Source organism: Lepidothrix coronata, unplaced genomic scaffold (assembly GCF_001604755.1).
Source record: "Lepidothrix coronata isolate B3197 unplaced genomic scaffold, Lepidothrix_coronata-1.0 Scaffold52, whole genome shotgun sequence".
Classification (NCBI taxonomy): Eukaryota; Metazoa; Chordata; class Aves; order Passeriformes; family Pipridae; genus Lepidothrix; species Lepidothrix coronata.
Genome location: NW_016690232.1, coordinates 4,361,692 through 4,384,300, shown reverse-complemented (window position 1 = coordinate 4,384,300; position 22,609 = coordinate 4,361,692). Strand labels below are relative to the sequence as shown.

The following is a 22,609-nucleotide window of genomic DNA, read 5'->3' as shown; positions in this document are numbered from 1 at the left end:
GTTACCATCTAGGCTGGCAGAGAAAACCAAAATGGACAAGAAAAAAGCACTGAAGGTGAGTTTTCTTACCCCACACATCTGATTTGATTGAAAAGGTGTTATAGGCCAGGCTCTCGGGAGCCGTCCACTTGATTGGGAACTTGGCCCCAGCGTGGGCTGTGTAGGTATCACCAGTCATGAGTCGACTTAAGCCAAAGTCAGCCACCTTCACCACATGGTTTTCTCCAACTAAACAGTTCCGTGCTGCCAAGTCCCTGGACAAAGGAAAAAAGGACACTACTGCAGCAAGAGCAGGGCTTCTGAATACAGTCTGGGGTCCCACTCTCCTGAGTTGGGAAGCACTCTATGAACACAGCAGGTAAAGGCAAGGTGAGCTTTGCCCTGAACAGTGTCAGAATCTGAGTGGAATCATTCCAAGGAGCAATGAGGTAAGTCAGGATTAGGGTTAATTCTTTAAATTCTATTAAATTTCCAATAATCATAGCTGTTATGGTGAGAAGTTGATGTTTCCTGAGGATAGGATGAGATCAGCAGCTCATCACACACTGGTAATTGGTTTATGACATGGCTTTATCTGGATTAAAACAGGACTTGAGGTGGGCACTGTCTGGCACATGGGGTACAGCACAACACCAACTGCTGTCAGGCAAGTCAGGCACAAGATTATAAGTCTGCTGTGAAAGTCCTGGGGAGGAGGTACTGCAGGACAGTACTGAAACCAACAGCCAATGGATAAGTGTGAAACCTAACTCTGGAAAAAAACTCCCCAAAATCAGGAATTCCTGGGCCTCCATACTGGCGCTTGTTCATCACTGCAGTCTGAAACTGCACCAGCTCCACGAGACTTCACCCACCTGTGAATGAAGTTCTTCTTCTCCAGGTACTCCATGGCAGAGGAGATCTGGGTGGCCATGTAGAGCAGCACAACAGCACTCACTTCCTCCCGGTTGCAGTCCCGCAGATAGTCCAGCAGGTTCCCATATGGCATGTATTCCGTCACGATGTAGAAGGGTGGCTCCAGGGTACACACACCTGGCAGTGAGGAGCAGGGGAGCATCTGAATAAACTTTCCCTTTCTTATCACTACTCCTGATTTAATGTCCAGTTTTTGGATTCTGGACCGATGAGTGTTTCTCTGAAAAGTGAAGACTTCCATCTAGCCAGGTCAATGCAGCCCAACGTAAAATTCAGTGCTTCTGTCTCTTTATCTGCCCATCCACTTTATGGATAGAAAGGAACATGTCTATGAAAGTACTGCTATTCCTATATAATAGACATGAAGCAGTAGTTCTGTTCTTTGGAAGGTTACAGGATAAAATAGGAGATATTTTGAACATGTCATTTGCTTTTCTTCCTCTCCCTGCCTTGATAAAGCTAAAGAGTGGCCAACTGGAAGCAGGTACCTGTCAGCTGGCAAGATTTCCAGACTGAAACGTCACTACAGAGTAATGTGAAGCGCTCCCATGTGCTGGGTAAGGAATCAGCACGGTGGGACCTGCTCCTGAAGCACCATTCTTACACATTCCTGGGATGGCTACTTGCTGCAGTCACTGTACAAAGCATGTATTGGTGGAGGAGGGGGGCAACAGGATACTCTTGTCACATCTCTGTGAACTCCCCCTGCAGCACCAAAGGCCTGTTCATACCCTTCTGCACATGCAGGAGTAAAACACAACTATGCTGAGCATCACAAAGAGCAAAGATGCAGCTCTGTGATGACAAATCTCCGAGCCTCTGCTCCTGGAACCAGACAGGGCTGGGCAGACACTTCATCTGTGCCTGTTTTTTAAATGGGTACAGAATAGTTGCCATTAGTAAGTAAAACCCTTCACATGCTTCACATTTCTCCTTTCATCCTAGGCTTGGCTTGACAGCTCCGCTCCTGAAAGCAGCAGAAGTCCAGAAGCAATTAAACACTAGTAGAGGTTTAGGGTGTCTCCTTAAGAATCTTTGTACATGTAGAATTAACAGCTATGCAGACTATTTAATAATGATCATCATATGGTGCATCTGCCAGTGAGACAAGGGGGCTCAGCCAAGCTGTAAAGCCTGTGGATTTCTTCCAGTCATGTGGTGTTTGATCTCATGTACTTATTTGGTGATACACAGGGTCCCTCAGAGCAGCAGCGATCTGGTGTCTTCTGTTTAATTAGGGACTAATTTGTTCTCTTCAGTGCAGCCTATTCTATAAACGTCCCTCACTTGAGAAGTACAAAGAGCAGTATTTGTTGTGCTTCAAATATAATTTTTCCTTTCACTTCCAATTTTCTTACAATTTTGTTCTGTTCTCTCAGGCAAATAAGTCATGGAAAATAATTTTGTAAATTTGATTCAATAGGGCAGAGAAGGAATCTGAGCCTGATAACTGAACCCTGGAGCATGTCTGGGGCCAAGGACATAAACTAACAGGAGGATGATATTGCAAATTTTTATGTAACACATAGTTGTGCCTCAACAGCAAAGTTGTCTACTAATGTGACTGTATTTGATGTTTTATTTAAAATTAGTGTCTCTTAGCTCCAATATTACATAAAGCTGTCAAAAATATCACCCCATAACCTGACCTGATTCAAAAAGTTATATAAGTACAGCAAAGCTGCCACTGCATTTAAACAAGATGAGATTTTGCCAAAATCAAGACTAAGTAAGAACAGAAAGAGCAACGTATGTCACTGACCTAACAACTGCACTAGATTTGGGTGCTTGATCTCCTTCATCACAGCAGCTTCTTTCAAGAACTCTTCCACCTCCATGGTATCTTCCTAGATAAATAGAGAGCAAAAAGAAGGGAACATTTATCTTCATGTCCAAGGTCTGGTTAACACCACACATTCAGGCTGAATATAAATGATGGCTTCCTTGTCTCCATTCTGGTGTCTTGGCTTTTACCAAAGCAAACTGTAACAGCCCTGAAGAGCTGCCTGGCTGGCCCAGAGCAGAGTGAGGTGACAGATCTGCAGTGCCCAGACAGTGCCAGACTGGCTTGTTTGGTAGCTGTTGTGTCTGGTGAAAGACCCTCAGGATCACTGACTTAGCTATAAAAATTAAGTCTGAAAGCTCCCTTACTTAGAGAGCACACAGAATTGCAGTTGTTAATGTTGAAACGAACAGAAGGTTTTGAAAAGAAAAGACAGATGGAGATGCTGCATTTTTTCAGGAGTGGAGGAGAAGTTGTAGAAGGTATTTCTAACTCTTCTAATTTCTTAAAGGTTCCACAGGTCCTCTGGAGAAAGGGAAGTTAACCTGGTAACCATTTCTACAGATCTGATTTCATGCAGTTCCTGCTGGGCCAAAATTCCAACTTGTTTCCAAGCACATGCACTGGTATAAGTTTGATAAGGTACCTTTGATCTGCAAAGCTACTCTGAAGCATGGACTTAATGCAGATCAGCACTCTCCATTTTCTCATACTCATATTATTAGGTGGTGTAATTTAAAATACTTCCATTTCCTTACTCTCATCATAAATGGTGGCCAAATGAACAGTGCTGAAAACTCACCTTTAATGTTTTCACAGCAACAGTGAGGTTGTATTTCTTCCAGACCCCCACGTACACCTCGCCGTACTGCCCTCCCCCGAGCTTGTGCTTCATGGTGATGTCAGTCCTCTCCATCTCCCACTTGTCATGGATGGGGGACACTCCATAGACAGTGGGCTTATTGCACTTGGGTGCTGGGTAGTGCAGAGTTGTCACCAGGCCGTCTGCTACTGTTGAGTGATGGTGCACGAGCTCTGCCAGGGTGCTGAAACGGCTTTCTGCTGTCACATAGACCTGGCAAGAAACAACCAGGAATCTGCTTAAATGAAAGGAGCTGGAAGCTTTCAGTAACACTGGAAAACAGGTACAGTAAAAATGTTCTTTTTAAAGAGTTGGAGAAACAGACTTTAGAACATTTGTTCTCATCTTGTTGGGCAAATGATTATTAATCTGTGGGACTTTTACTTGCAGAAGGCAGCTAGAAATAAGTTATCACTTAAGAGCTGTGCTGCCTCCTGCCTCGTGCTTTACAGGACTAGAAACTGGAATTCTTAGCCAAGCACAAGGCCTGTTTTTTCATCTCTCAACACAACGTATTACTGTTTGATCTAGGTTAAAAATGCCAACTTAGCAAAGCTCTGCTTATTGTAAGTGGACCAGTGGAGGGCTATCACCACCTCCAACCACAGCTGCCTTGCTCCTTAGATACTTTCAGCTGGGACAGGTACTGTCTGCACTTCTCCAAAGTGCTGTTTGGTGAGCTACCACCAAACTCTTGGCACACTTCTTCTTTTCTTATATTAATAAACCAGCGGACCTGTTTTCTCTCACATCTCCCTCCCTTAACAGCCTGCAACTTGAGATTACCTCTTAGTTAATACCCTTATCTCCCCTCCCTGCAGCATTGTCCAGAGATCCTCACCTTCCCATCCGAGGTGGTGTTGATCCTGTAGTGGTAAACACGTCCTTCGTACCTGAGCGAGATGGACAACTGCCCCGGGCTGCTCTCGCTTTCCCGCACCAGGAAGCTGCCGTTGATGAGGCTGCTCAGCAGATACTCTGCTGCACTGCGGGACACGGGCCCGTGGTACCAGGAATGCTTTTCCAGGCTGTTCACTGGCGTGATGTAGTTGCTTGGTACCCAGCCCTGCCCGTTCTTCGAACGTACCTCACTCCACTCACCATTCTGGTTGTAACCCAGGACTCGCAACTTCTCACCTTTGAACAGAAAGACAAAAGCAAAGTAAGTACAGTGCAAGCTGTTGGGTCTCAGTGAGGGAGAAACTCAGCATCAGCTGAGCCTGGGTTTGTGGCTTAACAACAAAAATCATAACTAAACTGCTGTACATCAAGTATTTATGAAGCAAAGTTTCAGACAGAATACCTACGATACTGCTCCCTAATTTACTGCAGTGAGAGTGGTGAACTCAAAAAGCTTCTTGTACTCCAGCTTTTTAGACTAGAAAGACTTTATTTGCTTGGAGGGATGAGGTTTGTCTCCTTGAAGCCTTAAATGACACATGATTTGAAACACTTCTCAGCAGGTCATATTCTGACATATGTACTGACCAGACAGTCTCTGTGCAATGCTCAATTCTTGATTTTGTCCCAGGTGAAAGTGCTGAGTTCTGTTACCTTCCATAATGCCACCGTTTCCCTCTGCCCCTCCCGACAACAGGTATCTCACAGGGCAGTGATTTGGGGAGCCTGGAACAGGAGTGGGCAGGACTGTGCTTGTCCGAGGAAAACTGCCCGGCAGGGGTCCCTCCAGCACCAGCCAGGGACAGACTGTGTGCTTACCACCATCAGTGCAGGGAATAAACTTCCCTAACTGTGCTATTCCCATTTCTATCCAGGCAAGGATTCCACTTTCTGTTTTCTGCTGCTCAGTTGCCAGGCTGGCAGCTGCTGTGTGACCCCCAGCCCTACCTTTGGTGATGCTGAGGGTGTTGTCTCCGCTTGCTACAAAATCGTAAAGTGCAACAAAGAGATTGGGGTCGCTCTCAGTGGCTCCGAGCAGGTTCTCCTTGGAGCTCCACCTGATGGCTTCGTTCAGTGCCTGGGGTTCCACATCGCAGCCGTAGGGGCGGTGCAGGGCCTCTGGGAAAGGAGCAGAAGAGACAGTTATTCTGTGTACAGCTGTAAATTATAGAATCAGGGAATACCCTGAGTTGGAAGGGACCCAAAAGGATCGTTGAGTCCATCTCCTGGCCCTGCACAGGACACCCCAGCAATCCCACCATGTGCCTGAGAGCCTTGTCCAAATGCTCCTTGAACTCTGTCAGGCTTGGGACCATGACCACTTCCCTGGGGAGCCTGTTCAGTGACCAACCACCCTCGGGGGGAATAGATCAAGTTTATCAAATAGATTTAAATAGATCAAAACCCCAGTGTACAGCAGAGCAAAGCTCCTACAGCATACTGTGCCCTAAGGGAAAGGGAACACCACATCTGGACTCTTAAATCAGTGGTTTTCAATCCCACATTGTGGACTCTTCATTCTATAGGTCCCTTCTAGGAGGGGCTGGAAAAGATGGTTAACTACCTATATACCAAGTAGCAAACTACATATATAAAATTTCTATTTATTATCTATTATATATACACGTCTGTTTATATACGCCTCAATTTAAAATTTTTTAAGCAGTCATATATCTAAAAAAATCAGTGCAAAATTAAAAGTGCTTTTTTAAATTACATGAAGCAGCGAAGGAAACCTTTCAATGACAAAATGTTATGTTTTCTATCTTTATGGTTCCTATGGTGGGTGTAGACAAGCCTGGATCTGAAACCAGCATTACAGGTAAGGCTGAATTATGACACAAATTAGATGTATAAGTGACTGAGTCAATATTAACAGGAATGATGGTGACTTGTAACATATTACAGGGCCGTGTAAATAAGAGGTGGAAAACTGCCAGGGACAGACAGAAGGTAGTACAGGTGATGGTGGGTGTTTAGCAGCAGCCTTTCTGAATACCCAGGCAATCCTCCTTTGCTGTTTCAAAGGACAAGTGATGAAAACTTGTTAGTACAAGGAAGCAGGGGGAGGAATCAGCTATGTTCGTAAACAAAAGAAAAAAAGTCCGTACAGTTTTTGTGATGACTAAAACCAGTCTAAATGCACAGGGTTTTAGAAGGAATTGTAGTAAGAAGCAAAGCTGCCTGAACACCTCATGGTAGTGCTATGTGAGGATCCCCACTGGCTTTCCAATCCACAGAGAGGTTTTTCAGGAACATGAAGCAGAATGAACTTCAATATGAAGATGAGAAAGAGCGATGTTGGGATTTCATACCCCATGGGCTGCTCAAGGGAGCAAAAAACATGAAGGTGTAAAGGTATATATTTTTCCTCTGATGGCACAACTGATTTAAGTAACTGTCCCAATACCTATTTCTGAATTCTCTTGTTGAACTTAGGGAAATGTACACTGTGAAGAGATTTCATTAAATGCATTTAACATAAAAAGTTCTCTTTAAAAAAAAATACCTGAGGCTTTCTTTGCCTTACAGTCATTGCTTTGGCCCGTTTCTGAGGGGCTGAGAAGTCAGACCACTGCGAGAGAACATGTGCTGTGGTCACCTACCCCCTTCCCCAGGCCCCCGAGATTTACACTCGTGAGCAGAAGCTGGTCTATAAGGCACTTGAAAGGAGAACAAAGAGCTCAAATCCAATACAGGACAGGAAAATTGGGAAGTCAGCGAGACACAAAACAGGAAGAGGCCTGTGCCAAGTAACAGGCAAAGGAACATGCCAAATCTGTGTCACAGGACAGAGCTCAAGCCTGGAAAATGAGGATAAGGGGGGTTTCCAGCCTCTAATGCAATTTTAACTGTATTGTAGGTACATGAGAAAGTAAGTGGTTGAAGTTTGTTCTGTTTTCATTTCAAACATGTAGCTAAGTGGCTTTTGACTGCATTTCTGGTAATTATTCAGTTCTATTGCTTGCATAACCTGTTCATCCTGCCATTACTTAATTATACACCTCCCAAGCCTTGCCAAAATAGCCTCTATCAAGGTTCTCCTGGCATGAACAAAAGGGACTAGAGATTAAGCCACCAAAATGTCAGTTCCTTGATTGCATTGCCTGCAGATGCAATATTTACATACACTTCTTATTCCTAACTATCAACTGCAATTAGTTTTACAGTATATTAACCCATCAGACTGGGTGGTGTCATAGAAAATAAGAAATCCCAATGCTCACCCCCTACATTACAGCATGGCTGCCAACATCCCACTATTTTTTTAGGGCTGGGTGTGTGCATATGTATGTCCAGTTGTTAAGCTCCAGGAAAGAACACCAGTTCCTAAACCCAGCTCTCTTTATGGAGTAAAAATACATATTTAATTAAATAATACATTCTTTATTCTCCTACAGTGCTTGTGTTAGTGTTTCAGTGCCTTAAGCAACGTCAAATGTGTTGTATGAGAACTCTGACTTAGGCATCTCTGCTAAGGAGCAAACACAAAAGTAGGCAGTTTCCAAAAAATACCCGACCTTTCAGCTCTGAAGTACCTTGGTGTGTATCTGCCAACATATGCAAGGCTTTAAACAAAAATATAAGCATTTATTCTAAACCAAAGCACCCCTTAAGTTTCTTTCTCCAGCCAGAAACACTCACTCAGTGAGCACCCTGCTCCCCAGACAGCACGAAGTGTTTATCCATGGATCCATGGAAATCCTGAAGCAGCCCAGTGCCAGCTCAGCTCCAGAGGTGCTGCAGGCAGCCCCCTGCCCACGCTGAGCCCACTGCAGCCAAGGCAAAGCCAGCAGAAATTCCACCTGCTCTGCCCACACAGAAACACGGCTGGGGCTGTGCTGGATTGGCTGGGGGGGAGTCAAAGCAGACGTGGGACTACCATCACTTCCTTGAGAATGCCTGGCAGGCTGGCACAAGTTCTTAACACCCACCTGCTGTACAGAAAAAGCCAGCAGAAGTTAATGTTTGATGAGGAGCTTCAATCACTTAGCTACAGTGCTCACCCAAAAATCACACTACCTAAAAATCAAATGCTTTTAAGAGTTCGTGTCTCACTAACTTCCTTCACTTTCATGTTAGAGTGACTTGGATGCTTAAATAACTGTAAAGGTTACCCAACACCTACTGAAGGGGATTTTACCTGGATATAAAAGTACCTCTTGCAAGCTATTATTCCATAATAACCACGCTGCTCTGTACGGTGTGGGATCTACACCATCCAGTACATAAGGCTGTGGAAGGTCAGTAGAACGTGATCATTGTACAGATGTCGTTAAGGAAACTGAGATAACCAAAGCACATCACAAATTATGCCCCCCCAGCTGAGCAGTCTGCAAGCTCTGTCTGCACCTGAAGGGAGGAAATGAGCTGGGAAGTTCTGTTTTATCTCAGCTCCTTTTCAAGACTGACCATAAATCGTGTACTATCATTTCCTATACAATGGAAAACTTACATCATCACTTAGTGTGCAAGTAAAACACGGTCACGCAAGGAGGTTACGCTTCATCCCTCTCCTTCCTTTCCTTTATTCCCACAATACAATTTGCCTCTCTCCAGATATGAATGCTTTTCCTATTCAGCCAACATGTAAGGGGTGTTTTGTCCCCCACCCCTGCTGCCAACACTTCAATTACCAATCTCTTTAATCCTATAGCAGGCAAATATGTTAAATTTTAAATTTTAGAGTCACATTAAGTGCTGAAGTGGCCTCTATTTCTGAAATACAGTTTAACTGCTTGTAGAAAAGAAGCATTTCAATAATCCTAAAATCCCAGTAAAAGCTGGCAATCTCAGATCTGCCTGTGGTTGGTCTCATACTACAAGACAAAGACAGACTTGAAAGGACCCACACTTGAAGGAACTTTCCCACACAGGAAAGGGACAGGAGAGGATTACACCCCTGAGCATCCTACCTGAGAAGCTCCTGGCAGGCTCGGAGGCTCCCTCACTGAGGCAGCAGAGCAGCCTCCCCTCTTTGCCATAGCTGCTGGACTGGAAGAGGACTGTCCCCACGCTCATGATGTGCTTCCCAGCAGACAAGGAGGCTGTTTGGCACGACAAATCCTGGGCTGCCACTGCCAGCACAGAGGCCTCCACGAGCTGCTCGCAAGGCTGGGGCCAGTGGGAAAGGAAGTGCTCCCAGGAGGGCAAAGGAGAGACTGGGAAAATCGAGCTGTGGGTTAACGTGGTTATTAGCTGGGATGAGGGTGGAGCTTTCCAGGGAATGCTGAGCAAACAGAGGATGTGGGGACTGGGCTGCAAGTTGAAACGATTTTGAGATGAGCTACGGAGACAGAGGATTGTTCCACTAAGAGTTAGGCAACAAAGTGTTTGGGAAGAAAGCAAACAGTTTCCTTGGAGAAATTCCTTTGCACAAATTACAACACAGATCACCCGTTACGGGGACCGCCCAGATTGATTCATTTTTCCACTCCACATACCATTCCTGGAGCACTGCTTACGTGAATCAACAGGAAAGGATGTTAGTGAAAACACACATCTCAGAGAGGTACCAGCACTGAACACGTGAATGCTCTTGGATGTGTCAGGATTTTGGAAAGACACAGAAAGCAAGGCCCATACAGTGCACCCAGTCTGAGCTGCGTATTTGCTCATTAGTAACACTCAGGACAGCTCTCCAAAAGGGCCCCATCAAATTACCTCTCAAAAACCCAAGATCTGTTAGATGAATTCTTTAAAAGCCCTAGCTTTCCAGCAGAGTTGGTTTGTAGCAGCACAGGCTCCTCCACACAGGTGGATGTGGGAGGGTTAACGAACACTCCCCATGGCAGTCTCTCACCTGGGAGGGTGGTGGGCCTGCAGAGGGGTATAAAAGGGGGCAGGGAAAGGGAAGTCGGGTTTGGTCTCTGCAGGGGGAGAGGAGCTGGTGCAGCCCACCAAGGCAAGAAAGCAGCACTTCTGTAATCCACGAACTTCATTCTGTGAGAAGGGCAGCTGGACCACGTGATGAGGACATAAATCAGGTTAAAGGTAGGCAACCTGGCTTCTTCCAATTATTTGTATTTTCTTAGGCTGTGGATGTGGAAAAAGAGTATATGGAACTGTGGATATGCTGTGACGATGAGGAGCTGCTTTCCCCATGTGGCTTGTGACAAGAGTTATTTCCCCTGCAACCAGCACCTAATGTGTGTGGAAAAATTAACTAGACATAGAAATACCTTAGGAAGAACAGTATGCAGGTGTCCTGAATTTTTGTGAAGTGGGTGACCTCTCTTCTTTCTCTTCTAAAACCAAGCTCAGTGAATCCTGCAGCATGACTACCCAGTAGCCAGAGGTTGAGATGCCTTTACTTGAAAGCTCCCGGGCTTTTCTCTCTTTCCCTCTTTGTTTTGCTTATTGCAGTTTACTGTTTTCTGCCCTCTTATTTGGTCCAAGTACTCTGAATGACACTGGCACTTGCACTAAGCTTAGTGTATGTGTTAATACACAAAGAACAATCAGAATCTGTAGAGAAAGACAGCACAGCCTTAGAAACACGTGGATAAGTTTTGTGACAAACACATTTTCATCTGAAAAGGTACCAGGAAAGGGTATGTATGGATTTGTGGCTAGATGAATAGCTGTAAATAACCTTAGCTAAAATATCACATTTACTTCTTAGTTAAAATACAACAGATGAGTAACTGGTATTTGGAACAATTAAGAATTAGCAGAAAGACTGGATTAATGTGACTTGCAAATATCCCTACCTGTCCTATCAATTTTAGCCTCTGTCAGAGGAGTCTGTAGCCAAAGCTTAATGGTTGGCTGGTGTGTTAACAAGCTCCTGATGGGAATCATGTAGTTGCCAGCACTGGCATAATGGGTGAGAAACATTAAGTTTCCTGCAACAGGGTAATTCTGTGCCTGCACCTTTCTGAAGGTTTTCCCACTGGAAAAGACAGTGCACAGCAGTCCATAAGATCCTGTCAAATGCACCCAGGCAGAAGAAAATCAAGCATCTTTCTGGCTTCTAGATGAGCATTATTTCTTTTACAACTGATTTTCCTAGATAGCTATTTTATGCTGCAGGCCATCACTCTGACATCTGCATCCACCACATCTGCATCCTGTTCCTATTCCCTTCACAGTAAGTGCACAATATAAAATCTTAGTTCTAGTACACTCAACTTCCTCAGTGGAAGAATCCACCTTTCAGGCACAGCAGCTCTTCCCAGCTCCTTACACTGTTCCCTGTGGTGCCCTTCAAAGGTGTTTCCTGAGAGTGGCTACCCTTCCTGTACGACTTAAGTCATCCATTTAGAACCATTTTTCTAGTTCTTCCAGCAGTAGGAAAAAGTTGAATAAAAGGAAACCTTGCTGACTATGCTACTTTGAAATGCATAGTTCAGGAAGCTACTAAAAAACTTGCTATACTTTGAATTTCAGAACCAACTGTCAGTGTCTCTTAATCAAAGAATAGAACGTGCAAATCAAAATATAGCTCTGAAAAGGATTTGGTGGTGTTGGCCACAGGGCAAAGTGACTGGTTTGTCAATGGAAGGGAGAGAGACAAAGGAAGGATTATAGGGTAAATACTGGTCCTTGCAAACAGTCTCAATCTGATATATTAGTGTTTTACATCAAAACACCACAGGGTGTCTATGTCTGTGTATATACACACACAGTGATCTTCTGTCTTCTCCCATGCCCCTTTATCCAATAGGGACATTTGAACACAAGGCCCTCCAGATTCTTGCATATGCCATTTATTTCATCTTATTTTCACCACTGAGTCTTTAAACTAAATTCCAATATAAATATCTATGATGCTACTTTATAGATAGACTCATTTTATGAGCTTGCTTTTAAGGCTAGCAAAGAACAGGCCTTGGTCAACTCGGGGCAGGGAAAGTAGACCATCAGGTACATAACAACTACTGGTATAATTGGTATTTTCCATTTCACATTCAAAACGTACATCATGTTGCATCACTGCACTTTCAGATCTTTAACTGGCTTGTTAGTGGGAGGACTTCTGCCTTAATGAATATGAGGAAACAAAACTGATAACACAGCAGCGACTGGGTTTCCTATTTTGCTGACACGATTGGAACAGTATCAAGTTCTACAGCAGCCTTGTTTCTGAAGCCAAGTCTCAGCGCTTCCTACTAACCAAAAATACCCAAGACAAACTACATTCTGAAAAGCAAACCAGTGCTGAACAGGCCAAGTTTCTGCTGTCTAATAATGTGGTAGCATGGAAGCAGCATGAACTTCCTTTACCCTGTAACAGACTTCACCCTTTACCCAAAAGGACCACCTGGTCTTTCTGCTGACATCTCTGTGGCCATGAAAAACACCAGTTTAAAGGGGTCAGACAGCTCACATATGGCTTTGGTAAAAAGCAGGCACTAACTAAATGCCATTCCTAGGTGTTCCTCTCCGGCAGCAACGAGACTCTTAATAAGGTGGTTTGCTGGAGCAAAGCACAGATCCATAGTTAGTCCTTGGGCCTCCCACGGAGTGGGGCAAGGCTTAAGTGTTGTAAACAACCCACTGAGTAAAGCCAAGAAATACAACTCCGAGCCAAGAACTTGGGATGGGCAAGGAATGGGTTTCTATTTATGGTACCAGTCTGGGAGAGACAGAAAGGGAGGAGACTTCAGAGTCAGTGACAAAATTGCATCATGAACAGCTCATATGATATAAAAGGAAATATTTCAAGCCAAGCTGGTAGCACTGTCTTGCCTCAATTATCAAAATATATCTGACATAGAAAAGGTTTATAAAAGTGGCCTTTGGTATCAGAATGAGAAATATATGGAAGAACCTAAAAGTTCTCCATACACCTCACCTGTTAGGAACAGATTTATTTTGCAACTTCATAAAGTGCTGATACAATGGTTAAAGCAGTGGGTCTTTACCTAGAAGATGTATTTTTTGGCTAGCTTGACATAAAAATCCAAGGGAAAACAAGGTTTGGGGGGTTGATGTTACTGAATTTTAGTCAGTAGAAGGAGAGACAAATTGATCTCAATTGATTTAGTTATACCAGTGTATGAAGAATTCAAGATGTTGTCTGTCTAGTGAACTTCACAAGCTGTTACTTATGTTGAGATTTAAAAAAAAATAAGAAACTAATGTTGATAGAAAGAACCCTGTCTTCTGTTTTCCTGGTACCAGTTATCCCCTCCCTTTGGTATTAATATTATGAAACAGAGGTGTCCCTCAGCCCATTTCTTTGCTCAGATGTCAGTGACACAACCATTTCTCCTGTTATCAACCTAATGCAGCACTTCCCTATTTCTTCCTCTACTCATTTCTGGTAGCTTTTTGGTGCAGAATCCATATGAAATAAATCAAGCTTAAGCTCCAAAGTCTTCACTAGAAAATCTTCATTCATTCCTTGAATGCAAGATGCGTAAATCTCTTTATAGATCAATGTATAGGCTGTGAGTGAACCATCTACTGAAGCACTTGGTAGCTTTTCTGTTTTAAGAGAGAATATCCAAGTAGATGAAGTATTGATTGTGTTCAGTACAACACTGTTAACTCAATTGTCTGGCTCTCATTACCTTTAAGATTTTCTGTCCTCACAGAACTCTGTCAGGAAGGCAATTCTGGGGTAAATGCAGCCAGCAAAATGATGCAGGGGTTTAGATGCATTTAAAAAAACACTTTAGGGTGAGGAACTCATGTGAGCACAAGAAAGCTGAACCTAACAGTTGTTAAAAGGTACAACAGACATATCTTGTAGCAGATATTAGGAATAGTCAGAAGCACTAGAATCCACCCACAGTACCAGTCTGACTCCTTTAAATGTGCCTCTGGGTGAGGAACCAAAACCCAACAGCACCACAGATAATAAAAAAAACACATTCTCAAAGAAAGATATTTTAATGTAACTAAAATTAAGTACCAAAAATCTACAAATGTAACCTCTGCAAAATCCTAAATATTGCATCAAAAAGCTTATTCCCTTAATTACTAAGGATTTTCTCAGCTCCTATAAAAGCATGCCAGCTTTACAACTGGGAGGATCTAGAAACAAGCAGAGACACCAGCAGCTGTTGATGCTCTGGATCACATACCTCTTTCCATTGAGTACTGAAGTTCCAGTCTCTTCCTCTGAATCCTGCCTACAGTGGACAGCAACTACTCCCCCAATGATGGCTTTAGAGAAAGGAGTGCAATGAAGGGACACACAGAGGTGACTGGGAAACTGTAGCTCAAAAGTCTGTTTGACATTCTTTCTGTGTCGTGGCAAGTTCCAGTAAACCTCTCCAGTGTGAAGGGTGAGGAGGATTAGGTCACCCAGTCCTTCTCCAGGAAAGGTGGGATGGCCAAACATGACAACTTAGAGCAAGTCATTGAGCACTTTTTTTAAATCAGTACTTTGGGAGAGAAGTTGCTTAATGTGGATTACACTTCACTCCAATAGAATTCCTGAGGAGTTGTTACTACTGGCCACATCAAAGCCAAGATATTATCTACTTCTAAGGAAATCAAATAAGTAGCTATTTACTCCCAGTGTTAACACAAACATTTGAAGTAAGAGCTCTTCCACAAAAAGACTCCTTGAATACATGGCTCAGCCAATCCCTAAGGCAGCAAGAAATATCCACACTCATGAAGTTGAGCTGGCAAGAGGTTTATTTTGCAGATGTAACGCACCAACTGACCAGACCTTTGAGCTATCATGACATAAATGTCCAAGCTGCTTTCCCAGTGACATAACTACTTCTTATTGGAAGTCTTACAGTATATTAGGTATTCTCCTTAGACTCAGCACCTGGAACAATGACCACATTAAACTGTTTCTCAGCTGCCTTTCTGAAATTTATTTTTAGCCTTTCCAGTTAAAGGGAAAACTTTGAAGGAGAGGACAGAGATTAACTCATCGACTTGCCATCTCAGGAGAGAAAGATAATGTCAATCTAACAGCCCAAATCTGAGTTGATGTCATATCCTGAGGCCCAAATTAAGTATTTTGCAAGTGCCCTGGGCAGGCAGCACTGCTTACCTTTTGGAGGATATTCGGAGGGCAGAGCTCCCCAGGTGAGCTGATACAGCTTCAGTTTCCAGTACATGAGTTTAATTTTTTAATGGAATCCCAAAAAGCTTGTTAGCACAGATGCAGTTTCTCAGTTCCATCCACCCACACCGAATATGCAGCAACTGCCAAGGCTACACAGTACTTCTGTTTGAAAAAAATTCTCCAGCTAAAAATAAATCACCAAACTGTCAACCTCATTTGTCAGCAACCAGTATGCTGTTCAAACCATCGTCCACAGCCATTTTCTTCTCTTGAACAAAGAAGGGGGGTCCTTTTTAAAATATTTACTTCATTTGACTAAAATACCCTTGTGATCTTGCCTCCTTTGAGGTATATTTGTCTTAGAAAATAAACCAGCGTTTCCTCTCCTCCAAAAAAAGCCGAGCTTTAGCGTGAATACTTGCCCAAAAATTGCATGCTGTGCTGTTAACTTCAGAACCAGGAAAACTCCTGATGTGGATGCTTGGCAGGAGAGCCCCAGAGTCTGGCTGAGGGAGGTTTAGTTGTCTTGCTCCTTCTCAGCCCTATGGGCTGATTCCCTTTGTGGGGGCAGCACATGAAGTCAGAGAAACAAATCCATGGCACTAAACTTAGCTCCTGGCTGCTGGGCCACTTCCCGTTGGGAAACCCAGACACTTGTCATTGGCTCCACGGGCCAGACAAGGGGCTCCATTCACCAGCCCGTTCCCAACAGCTGCTGGATAACCAGGGAAACACGAGCCCCAGCCTCGGCACAGGGAGAATTCCAAGCCCAGCGCCGACAGCTTTGCAGTTTCAGGCTGTGTCACTGCATTTGCTTTTCCAAATCTAACAGCAGTGCTCAGCCCTCGTGTGTCTGAATTCAGTATTAAGACAGGAATGTACTCACTGAAATAATGCCTTTGGAAAACCCTTTCTGGGTTATGGCAGAATTACTGTAGCTCTTAGGGGTATTGTATGTGTAGTTATTTCTCTTCCTTAAAAGTAATCAAAGCTACAGTCACTGTTTGACTTGCTAGTGTAGAAATAAAATCAGTTTTATTAAAAAGAAAGATAAATGTAAATGAATAGACAAAGATTATGAATAAGTTAAGTGGAGCTGGACTGAGAATATTTATCAAATTTAGTAGGTTTGTGATGGATATTATTCAGTATATCTGGTATTTTTAGAACAGAATAATAAAAGAAAAACACTCCTCCTAAAAAAGTTACTTGAAGGGAGGTAAGGCTAGCCAATATATTAAACTTGAAGGAATTTTATGCAGCTGAGATACAAAGAGAGAAACATGCATTTTATCTGTCTACTACTAAAGATGCTTTACATCTACTGTAAAGTCAGGCATTGGGATTATCTTTTAGGAAGTAAAGTACTACTTGATTGTTAACATCCAAATTATGGAACATTTAAAGGAAGTATGACAGGACAACCAAGTCCTGCCCCTCGGATTTAGCAGAACACTTCAGAATGTCAAATGTCAGCCAGCTGACAACTGGGATTCCTCAGGCACACAGCCACCACCGTGCTGGGTCACACACAGCCCAGCATCCTCCTGTCACCACTGCCTGGGGAAAGGGTAATGATGTGATTCCAGAACACCTCCCAAGCCTCCAACATGTTGCAGCTCCAGGTCTTTCTGAGCCAGAGCTGGTGGTGTTGTAGTTAAACTTCCTAAGAGGCTCCTTCCCCTCTCTTGCCCAGTTGCTGTCTGAAGCACTGCAAACCAAACTCACCCCATAAACAATCTGCTGCCGTGTTACCAGCATGGTGTGGAACAAAGAACAGGCTCTGACCTGCTCTGAACAGGACACATGGTTTCATTTGATGATCCTCAGTCTTTACAGGGCAAATCCTGAATGCTCACTACCTGTTGGTGCCATTCCTGCAATTTGTGATTTTTATAAGCCTTTATCTTATTCTGCCTCAGCCTCCTCTCCTCCAGGCTGAAGGGTTTCTCTTAGGCAGTCTGATGTCGTTGCCTTTGGGCACCTTTAAGCATCCCTCCTTTGAGTTTCTCTAGCTCTACCACCCAGCCCTCCAGAAAAACAGATCAGAATGACATGCAGGACACAAACCATAGCTTTGTACAGTAGCACAACTACATATTTTTCTATTCTTAATGCTCTGCTTTTTGGACTATGGTTCTAAATGTTGTCATGATTACCACAGCTCAAAGACTGATTTCTATTTCACACTGGGAAGCTCAGAGCTGAGTACCTCACATACAAAGCCAGAACCATTTTCCTCTGTGTCTCACCTTCTACATGTTCATACTGAACCCTGGAACACTTCTCCAACCTGCAATCTCCTGCAAGTCTGTCTTTAATTACTTATTAGCAAGTTTACCACTTGCCATTTGCATTCTTCCTCCTCACATCATTTGTCATAGCCTGATAGCAGCTTTTAATTAAGAAACAGGTGAATTGAAGGAAGGTTAGAAAGCTGAGTAAAAGACTTTATTCCTATTTGAGAGTTGCTTCATTTCTAGCACCTATTCACTAAGCAAAACCACTGATATCTTCCAACAAGTTATATCTACAACCTGTGCTCAGTACAGAGCATGGTGTGGTTAAATCAGCAGACACTGCTATCCTAAGGTGAGGAGCACTTAAAAAAGACAAAAATGACTTTGCAAAGGAAACTGCTGAACTAGAAGACTGGTTAAAGAAAGTATAATTGGCTCTAGGGAGAAATAAGCCAGGAGATGGGAAACTTGACTGTGCCTGGATGCCAACAGAGCAAAAACATCCCACAGACGATGTTGTTTCTGCTAATTTGTTTTCAGAGCAGTAAAAGAAAAGCAAACAAAGTACAACAGTGTGGAAAGGAGTGACTTAATTTCCCAGAAACATTAGGCCACATCTTTTGACTAGGTTAATGATGGCCATCTCAAAAAGCAGAAATTGCATGGAAAATGCTTAGAATAACCTCAAATTAGGCTAGCAAGAAGATCAGGCTACAAGGATAGAATCTGATCTATAGATAAATAAATATCATAAAGGAGGTAGTTGCAATTTCAGATTTATCTAATAATTTGTCAAAAGACAAATCCCCACAAGAGCTGAGATCTGTTGCCAATTTACAGTGCTAACCTTAAAATTAATGGTTTGTTTTTCTATAACACTGCCAACATCCCCTCCTTGTGCTGGGAAAATATGAAAGAGGAAAATAGTTGTATGGATTTATCTAGGATAATAATGGGCTGTGAGGCAACCCTAACTAAATTAAATCCCATTTTATAGAATTGGCACCACAATACCTGCTATTCATCTGGAATAAGGAGAGGCAGACAGTGTATATTGTAAGAGTAAGGCAGGCTTTTCAGGCCTGGATTATGCACAGTAACTTACCCACATGGGAAGATCAGCAATGAGAGGGGAAGGGAGCAATGCTGCCTTAGCCCCCTCAAAATGCAAATACTCAAAAATCAAAACACAGACAAGTGTTCTTTCAGAGTACTCAGTAAGGAGGTTCAAAAGAGTATACTCCCCTGATTTTAGCAAATCTATTCCTCTTTTGTTCTGGTTTTCATCTGTTGCTTGGAGGTTTATGAATAGAAATGCAACATGACAAGGGAGGTATCTGCCACCAGCTAAAAAGATCCAGCAACTAGAAAAACCAAAGAACATTATCTCATTTTTGTCACTTCCTTGCCACACAATTCCTTGACTGATTTTTTTTTTTTTTCTTTTCCTGTTCAGAGGGTAAAACAACAACTCTGTGTTGACACACTCAGGGAACAGGACCCACTGGTAGTTATTTAAAGAGCCTTCCTCCCACTTAATACCAGCATAGCTGTCTGAGACGTCTCCCCCGCTGCCAGGGCGGTGGTGGTACGACGGGGATGCTCAGAGGATTGGTCAGGGCATTGTCAGCTGCTCTTAACTGAGGCGACTCAGCCTCTGGAACTGCTCCTGCCTTGGGGTGCCACCTCCCCCAGTGCTTAATTTAGCCTATTTACTATATATATACATTCTGAGGGAGGAAGGAAGAGGGAAAGGGCTGGAAATTCCCAGTGGGAGGTGTAACACTGCGGCTCACTCAGCGGTTCGTTTCCTTTGGCTCTGGAAAGCACGGGTTAGTTCCTAAATTGCATCCAGGTACAACATCAGTTTTTGTGGATTACTGTGGAGAGTAAGATAGATGCATTTCCAAGGAGTAGAGCACATTGCCGACTAGGAGGATGCACCAATATTACCTTGCCTTTTGTGGCACTGATAAAAGATTTTACACCTGCAGCAGACAAGTAGAAATGCACAGAAACTGCCAGTCAAGTTGACAGGAGTTATCAGTGATACAGGGCATGTGTGGATAAGAAAAATATCTCTTAAAGACACAAATCAGAGAAATCAAGCCATTCATACAGCTCATCAGAGTACTTGTAGCCCACAGGAGGAGTAGTATCTGTACTCTGCTATCACCATCAAGGAATGGGGAAATTAATGAAGTGAAAGATGACTTAACCTAAACTGGGAAATAAGATCTCTGACAAAAGAGTATTACTGCCTTTAGTTTCATGGCAAGATTTTTGCCAGTTGAGCCATACAGCTGCCTTAAAGGAGGTATGTAAAACTGCTTAATTTAGGAGTGTTGTTCTAGGAAATGTAAATTTTGAACTGAAATTGAGACTTAAGTCTGACTGTGCCAACTTACTTCCAGCATCCCCACATCTTCTGGTTTGCAAGGCCAAGAAAGGTCCCTTTATCTTGTTCAATTAAGGTATCTTTTTTTTTTTTTTTCTAATTCAACAGAGTTCCACCTCATTCCTTCTTCCTCCCACTCCACACAAAAACATTCCCAGTTGTTGCTGGCCTATATAGGCTGTCAGGACAGCTGACTGCTTGGATTACACAGGGCATATTGTATCCCTTCAGGAGCCAGCTACACCAAGTGCTTCCTTTAGGACCAGGGCTCACTACTGGGCTGTACCAGCACACCAGGTGCTGTCTTGAAGTTGGAAATCCCAAAACAAAAGGCAGTCCTGCATGTGCCCCTTTTAAAACATTTTCTCTTGAGCCTTTTAGAGTACAAACCTACTGCAAATCAGCCACCTGAGCCACCAAAATCATGGTGAACTTGTCCTCAGTTCTGACTTTGCCTCTAACAGCAGAGGAACAGGATTCTGCCTTCTCTCTTTCGTATTTCCAGGTACTGGAAACTAAAGCTGCTCCCAAGCTTTTGGTAGCTTGGGAGAAGATCTTACAGTTGCATTTTTACTATTTACAGTAGTTTACTAGTTACAGTACTATTTACATAGTTACCTATGGCAATCCTGTATTCTAAAGACATTTAAATATCCATAGCTCTCCTCAGCACAGTAGTTAGAAAGCTGAACATTCACCATCCCGTGCAGACTGTGTTTCCAGCCAAGGGCTTCTCCATCTCATCTTTATGGACACCTCTTACATGGCACTACTGCAAGACAGTCACTCCCAGCTTCCAGAGATGCCACTAAACCCTGCCTTTTAGGGCACTTCTCTTTTGGAATTCCACCCTGCTGTGACATGTTACTTAACTTGCAAATTTCTTAGGAAGAAGTACCCTTGAGGCAAACTACTCAGCCCAAGAGTTATTTTTTGGCAAGGCACGGAGCATCCACAGGCAGTTCCCATTAACTCCAGACTGCAAGCTGCTGTGCCTTTCAGCTTAGAAGGACTTAACAGAATCATAGGCTAATTAATATTTGAAAGTTATCTGAAGGGTCTTTAGAATTAATGACATGTTTCCTGCTCATCTACATCATTGCCACAAACAGTCTTCCTGCTGCTTTCAAGCTACTTTAAGCACTTAAAAGTCAATATAACTGAGCTGCATCAGCTGTTTAGAAGTAACAACCTCCTGGGTTGGTTATGGAACTGAGCAGGTGCCAAAACTGTCAAAAACAGTGAGAGAAGTGAGGCAAGGAAATATGGACCTATTATTGCTTTGAGATCCAAGTCTCTTAAAATCTAAAATAAACCACAAAAACAAGCATAACAGTGTTAATTTTTTTATAAAGCCTGCATGGTCAATCCCTGAAAAACTGAACCAAGAGTTGAAATTTAGAAAACTGGAAGCACCCAGCACACCTAAGCTCCTCCAGCAAGGATGCTGAAGCTCCTGCATGATGCATCAGCAGAGACTGTGGGGCCAACACCCCTTAAGGCCATGCTTTCATCATGAACTGTGCCCCAAAAAAGGGAAAACCACTGAACAGCACACAAGTCAGTGACTGATGTACAAAAAATGAGAGCCTGGAGAACATCCAGCAGAGACCTGCATGGAGCAAGATTTTTCATTTTCACTGAAAAAAAAAAAAAAAGAGTAAATGAAACAGGCAGGGTCACACCTCAGATTCTGACGCCAGAGACTGAGTAATGGCAAACACCAAGTTGTCATGATCAAATGCAGCAAGTGAAATGAGCCCTCAGAAGGTCTGACTAATCTGAGATGGCATGTCCTCTTCTTAGTAATGTCAAACGTGACTGTTCAGTAACACATCAGTATTTGAATTAGGTCTTATTAAAAAAACAGTGGAAGATTACCAGGGTAAGAACTCCATTCCTAATTACTAGAGAAATTAGACCAGCAGATTAATTGACAGAACTAAACTCTTTTGGCAGAAATATCGGTGTCATAAAGCATTTGATTATCCAACTTTTAGTTCCCACCTAGCAGTGCAGAGCTGCTGTTCTGGGCACTGGGTTACCATCAGTTCTTCACTGCAGGTGTGACCATGTCTAACATGGTACAAAGCCACCAAGGCCAAGAACTCAATGAGCACTGAAGTATAATACATGTTAAAAGACACCCTTAAACCAGATAAGTCCAGTGTGGTGGGGACAAGTTCTTTTTCTGACCAGTTTTCATCCATTCAGCCTTATCATATTTTCATTCAGATGAGCAGGATACAAGTAGGTTCTATCCTGTATAAGTTTAGTTCAAGAACAAGTATTTCCTAAATCAGCTCATAACAGCTGTCCATCACAGAAAAAAAAAATAATGCAAGTATTCTTACTTTGAAAATTCCTGGTGAGTCTTTTGGAAATTTTGTATTTTTGAATATTTTTTAATATTGTAGGCAGATTATTTGTAAGAGACTTCACACTACTGGTACTGCTACTGTTGGCCCCATTAAGGGAAAATTACATTATACACAATAGGCAGATGTTGCAGCAACAGAAGTGGAAC

The 22,609-nt window shown here is 43.1% G+C and overlaps 1 protein-coding gene across 4 annotated transcripts in view; it reads right to left on the bottom strand.

Annotated features, from left to right (window-relative positions):
* Nucleotides 1–22,609, bottom strand: part of ABL2 (ABL proto-oncogene 2, non-receptor tyrosine kinase) — a 46,437-nt gene that overhangs the window by 9,488 nt on the left and 14,340 nt on the right. For 2 of the 4 annotated variants that reach the window (XM_017815697.1, XM_017815699.1), the window contains exons 2-7: nt 5,409–5,579; nt 4,402–4,697; nt 3,501–3,773; nt 2,678–2,762; nt 855–1,032; nt 70–254 (exon numbers count right to left, since the gene is read on the bottom strand). In XM_017815697.1, the coding sequence (XP_017671186.1) occupies nt 70–254; nt 855–1,032; nt 2,678–2,762; nt 3,501–3,773; nt 4,402–4,697; nt 5,409–5,579 (1,188 nt within the window). Of the gene's footprint in view, nt 1–69; nt 255–854; nt 1,033–2,677; nt 2,763–3,500; nt 3,774–4,401; nt 4,698–5,408; nt 5,580–9,376; nt 9,483–15,429; nt 15,679–22,609 lie in introns of those variants that run through there. The other 2 variants (XM_017815698.1, XM_017815700.1) reach the window with 2 other exon arrangements.